Source organism: Chaetodon trifascialis, chromosome 15 (assembly GCF_039877785.1).
Source record: "Chaetodon trifascialis isolate fChaTrf1 chromosome 15, fChaTrf1.hap1, whole genome shotgun sequence".
NCBI lineage: Eukaryota > Metazoa > Chordata > Actinopteri > Chaetodontiformes > Chaetodontidae > Chaetodon > Chaetodon trifascialis.
The window spans coordinates 519,193-525,192 of NC_092070.1; the positions used below are offsets into that span (position 1 = coordinate 519,193).

The 6,000-nt window shown below is 41.2% G+C and overlaps 1 protein-coding gene across 2 annotated transcripts in view; it reads right to left on the reverse strand.

Moving 5' to 3' along the window:
• The window catches only part of smg1 (SMG1 nonsense mediated mRNA decay associated PI3K related kinase), a 144,463-nt gene extending 139,644 nt beyond the window's left edge, over positions 1-4,819 (reverse strand). The window contains exons 1-2 of one of the 2 annotated variants that reach the window (XM_070980185.1): positions 4,563-4,819; positions 2,503-2,651 (exon numbers count right to left, since the gene is read on the reverse strand). In XM_070980185.1, coding sequence (XP_070836286.1) covers positions 2,503-2,651; positions 4,563-4,639 — 226 coding nt within the window. In that variant the 5' untranslated portion in view covers positions 4,640-4,819. The remainder of the gene's footprint in view (positions 1-2,502; positions 2,652-4,562) is intronic. The other variant, XM_070980186.1, reaches the window with a different exon arrangement.
• Positions 4,820-6,000: the final 1,181 nt, after the last annotated feature.

Consider the following 6,000-nt stretch of genomic DNA (forward strand, 5'->3'; position numbering starts at 1 on the left):
CTTCTTCGAAAAAAAAAAAAAGTTACAAAATCATTCCTGAGTCATAAAAGTGATGTACCTTTACAAAACAGCCTGTGACTCCAAGAATAAACAGGCTCCATCTGTTTACATAGAGTTTGCTTTTGATAATTATCAACAAAAATGATGACCTAATTTTACTTTACATGCGCTGGAACAGACACGGAGCTGCAGGAGCAGAGCGCGTCATCTGGAGATTCCAGGGCTCGCCAATGTTTTCCGCAACAGGCGCGCGGCTCTCGGCAAAAATAGACCAGGAAGCGGCCAGTAGACAGTCATATTAGTATTGGTTGGATATGCGCTAATTTTTGCGATCGCAAGATTTCCTGGTCGGACTGATAATATACATTTTTATGCATGAGGGAGGTGGGAAAGTTGGCTTATCCATAAATGTAATTAAGTGTAATGGAAACATTTAGTGAAGTCTATAAAGTAGCCAGCGACACAATATTAATATCTGTGGCACAAATTGATTTTTAATTACTGGAGGTACGCGCTCCCCTCAGCCCTCCACCTATTTTACTGGCCATAGCTAGTCTGTGGGACAGTGGGGGCTGGGAGCCTGTTTGGCTGGCGACCATCCATTGAGTTAGAACAAAGGATACACTGTAATGCAAATAATGACTTTTCAGCCAACAACGCGGCCGGCTCGACACTACACATGCCTGACAGGACAGAGTGACAGACAGGAGAACATCATGACGCCCGTGGTGATGATGCGCGATGTGTCAGTGAAACTACAGGTTTACTCAGCTCTGAAATGTGCCGGGAGTTAATCGCTTCAAATGCACAAATGCAGTGAAGTTCACAAACCACCAACAGTTTATAGAATAGAATGGACTGTCTATCAGTGGCCATTAGAGCAGCTCTCTAATAATTAAAATAGATGTCACACTGTGCAGAAGAGCTTAATAAGTTAACAAGAGATTTGGTCACGACAGCTGAAACAATGAAACAATTGGATTTATACTTTATCCAAAATCGGGGTGCAATATTGCATGCCACGGATTAGATAGATACAGAAATCATCATCTGAGAAATACTCATGATACTGATTTCACTGTTTATTGGCCGTTTTCATGTGTATGTGTTAACTGATTGGCCAATAAAAACAAGTGGACTGGCCCATCTACATCGGCCCATTGGCCCTTTATGCCCCACAACATTGTTTTTTTTCATGGGTCTGATTGGCCCATTAGGATTATTCATGATTGAATGTAGGTGTCCGTGCGGGGGATGAGGCTCGCTGGCTGCGGCGTGCACAACGCCTGACGTAAAAAATGCATTCATCGCGTGAACAGTCTGAAAAAAGAGACAGAGACACAGAGAGGAGGACACAGACAGTCACACAGACAGAGTGATGAAAAAGATCAGTGATAATTAACTACAGTATATTAAGCCTATGATGTTGAACATCGCAGTGCGCAGTGCGAGCCGTCTGCTGCGCTCCGCAGCCGCCTGTGAAGGCGAACGAAATCTGGAACCTTTCAGCTCAATGACATGGCTTTGAAAGCACCAAGTGACTTGTTTTAACGAATTTCGTTAGATTAAAATATGTAAAACTGTAAAATATCACTTCCATGAGGCTGTTCAGTCAGACATTAACAGATCACAGGCTGAAATTGGCATTTCATCCTCCCGTCTCTCCCTCTTCAGCGCACTGTAAATGATTTCTGTCCAGTAATATACTGTACACACACATACAGGACTCTGCGTATTGCTGGTCACCGCATCAAATAGCGACCCGCAAATCTAAAATGCGCTACAAACAGGAAACCCACCAACTGAAAAGCAGAGTGGCTCCGCGAATCAGGCAGAGTATTAAACATTTAACTGTTTAGCAGTTCAGAATGCTAGAAAAACGCGACGCACAACTTCTGTTATTCATGATTAATTTTCTGGGCACAAATCACTCGGCACGCGGAGATGCGCTGGGAGCCTCTCCAAAGGTGGAGAGAGATGTGGAGGAAAAGGCAGGATGGGCAGATGAGCAGATCCAAGAAGTTTGTGAACGAGCACTACAATAATGTGGATGATTAAGCATAATTATATTTAAAAAACTGCACAGGGTGCTCTACTAGACAAGCAGTTTTTCTTACAGCAGTGGAGGCTATGTGCAGATCTAATGAACGACTCAGCAAAGCTGACACGGTAACCAATTATAATGACTGCTCCTTCTGGTGGACTGATCGAGCGAGTGCAGGTAGTTTCCGCAAATGGAGCTTAGGGGCGTTACGAGTTGGCCCCGCGCCGATGACGTCATCGCGGGGGATCTCATTATAGTCACAAACCCGCCTACTGCAGAGCAGGGACCGGTCATGGACCCGCCAGGGCCCCAGCATGAAATTAGGGGAATTTCGAGGCCGCTACATCTGTATGACATGGGTACAGTGTACAAAACCAATTTAGTGTGTAGTTCCAGTTCAATACTTTTCAAGACCTGCAGATGAAATGTAATAATACAGGTGCTAGCAAAGACCTCACCCTCTTCCTGGTGTGTATCTGCAGCAGTGTAGGCATCGCTGGGCACCACTGGCTGGTCAGGGCAGCTGGGGGGCAACACGTCGTACAACGCTGCTGAATGAAGCTCTGTAGACTTCACCCCGTCCTGGCTGAATGACACACTGTCAACTCTGAATACATGGACACACACAAAGCAGAGAAAGATGTGGTGCAGTATGCAGCTTTTAAATTTGAAAAATGTAATAATTTGCAAGCATGTTACAATCTTCTACCTACAACAGAATAATCAACTGAAAGTGTACTTTAGTGACCACCATCACTGGCCGAAAGTCAAAGTAGTTTTGTCTAGGAATCCTGGCCTTTTACTAACATTCTGTCTGTAGCAGTGGAAAATACTTTGTAACACAAGCACAAAAAACCTATTATTAATTAGAACACTGGTGCATGGCTTTATCAATGAAACACATGATGAACAGAGTTATTTCGTGACCCATTAGAGTTGGCTGGAATTTTTGTACAGTGGTGCAGTATGCCCTGGCTGGCCAGCTTCCTTGCTAGTATTGCAGTGTGGCGCACCACTCCATAAACTTCAGGTCATTTGGCGCGACCACCCATCATGTGGTGCGACCAATATTAACAATATCTATATTAAATACAAACTAAAATATCTAATTTCTGTAACTGCAAAATTAATAGCTGATACAATATGCTTAAGTGAAAGGTATTTTTAAAACATTTTTATCAGTATTATGCAATTTAAAGAAAAAAATAGTCAGTTAACTACATTTAATATAACGACTGTGACATTATAGAGCTAAAATATGAGATCATTATTTACAAAAGTTCAAATGAAATGCAAACACTTTGTTTATATGCACTTGATATTACTAACAATTTGTAAAAAAAAAAAAAAAAAAAAAAAAAAAAAACTATTAAGTATGTTAAGGAAAATCTATTAATTTTGAGATAAATGATGGTCACACCACATGACATTTTTTAAGGCCACGGGCAATTCATTTGTATGAAAAAACACCAAAATTGCTTGATTTAAAAGTGCAATGTTAATCTTTGTATACAAAACATCCTTAATGTTTGAACAGTTGCAAAAGATAAATAAATAATAAAGATTTTAAAATATGCAAAGCTTGCATATTGTACGGACTTCCCCTAACATTTTAAATGCACTCAACATGTGAAGGTGGACTTCGTTCTCTCGTTCTCATTCACTTTTAAAGTGGTTTTTGGCAGTACTTGCTCTACTCTCATGTTCATGTTTTTTCTAATCAAAGCTGCATTTGATAGATACGATTTCATCAAACCATAAGACTGAATATAGGTGGTACATACCACCAAGATATGAAATACTCAAACAAGAAGTGCAGGTGCATTACGTTAATGCATGTGAGCCTAACTCAAATGCTTCAATAATTGCTGTGCCGATTTACATTACTATCCGTTCAAAAATAGAAGATCAGCACTGTCATCCATTTTTATGTAACGTTAAACGTGTTAAAAAAATATATATGCGGAAGTTATTTGGGAAGTTGATACCCTAACAGCAGGGTGACGTCTCCCCGTTCTGGCTGGCTGTAGTTAGCCGGCGCGAACAGTATCGTTGTAATGCTAACCAGCTATGCACAGTTCATTGATAATTTGCATCAGATTATGGTTAACACCAAAATGACCGATTCATCATTGCGGCTCATCGGACGTCTTTACAGTTTCTGCCAAATTGTCTTCAGTCGTTTGCTGTCAATTAGCCATTAACGTTAACCGGGTTAGCAAAGGGCTGGCAACGTTACTACTAACGTTAAGCTAGCGTTTGTTCTGGGCTCACCACTCGGCAAGGCGGGACTGTGAACAGTGGATAAAACGATGCGTCTTTGTGTATACTGTGTGACCAGCTATGATAACATTACGGTTTCAAACACAATACATTTAAACGCTTATGAACATTATCTATTACGATAAAGACACATAAAGTATTTCCCTCCTATATGACCGCAACATCAAGCAGCACAGCATAGGCCCAAGGAGCCACCGATTTAATGCACCCAGCCTGCCCGGAGCAGAACACCAACCTGGGCTGCCAGTCATTCCAGTGTGGCTGCAGTTTGTGGGCGCCGCTGAGCCGAGACCCCGAGGCTTTACGGCTCATTACCTTTTAGTGAGCTGCATGACCCGCTGGCAGCGGTAATCGTATCTCTCCTCAAGGGTTACTTTTTACCGTTGTATTTTATCAAGTCTCATAAAGCGGTTAGCAACTCGTCGTTATAGCTGTCTTACGCTAGTGTTTCTTCTTCGTCGTTCTTCTTCTTCTTCTTCTTCTTCTTCTTCTGGTTTAACGGCGGTTGGCATCCAGCTTATTGGTGCATTACCGCCACCTTCTGTTCCGGAGTGTGGACCAAACAGTAGACTTACAGTCTTATTCCTTTACCTGACTAAATCAAAAGCAATATTATATACAACTTACTTTAAACTCTCCATACCCATGTCATCTACAACCCCCTATTCTTTTATCTCTGCTTATCCATCAGAGTCTATTATAAACCGCTGCTAACCAATACTACATCCAAAGTGTGTAAAGGAGCGTTATCGCAGGTCATTCCTTCCTGCAGCTGTCAGACTACACAACAAGAACTGCTGAAAGTAATTTTTTGATAATTTATCTGTAAATCATCTGTAAATTACCTGTGCAATAATCTGGGCAATAACTGGTGCAATAATCTGTGCAATTCATCCTGTACATAACAGTCCGCAAATACAATTTATAATTTAAGATAATGCTTATTTTTATTACACTCCTTTGTATATACTTGCTGTTTTTTTACCTAATTCTATCTTTTACTGGTGCTGCTGTAAATTGGAATTTCCCCTTGCGGGACAAATAAAGGTATATTGAATTGATTTGAATTGATTTGAATTGATTTGAATTGATTTGAATTGATTTGAATTGAATTGAATTGAATTGAATTGAATTGAATTGAATTGAATTGAATTGAATTGAATTGAAACCCCTGCCCCCCTTAAGAATTCTATCAGTGCCCTAATCTGTGCCCTCTCTCCCATACTTAGCAATCCTTTTAATGTAAATTCCTGTATCCCTAAGTCCTTCATCTTATTCATCATCTCCTCTCTCTGCACCTCATTCCTCCTACACCTCAGAACTACATGCTCCACTGACTCCTCCTCCTCCTCCTGACATCCCTCAGACAGGCCTGTCTTGTGTGTCCCTATCAGTTTCAATGTTTTATTTAGTGCACTATGCCCCAACCTTAACCTTGTCAACACAATCTCCTCTCTCCTGTATCCATTGCTCATCCTCCCACCTCTAACACTCTTTTGAATTTGATAAAGATGCCTCCTTTTCTTCTCTCCATCCCACCTTTCTTGCCACATTACATTGGTCTTTTCCCAGACTACACTTTTAACTTCTGCTTTGCTGATACTGAGCTGCATATCTACATTTCCTTTCATTAAAGCTCTCTTAGCCAACTCCCCTCTCATTCCCCCTCACCC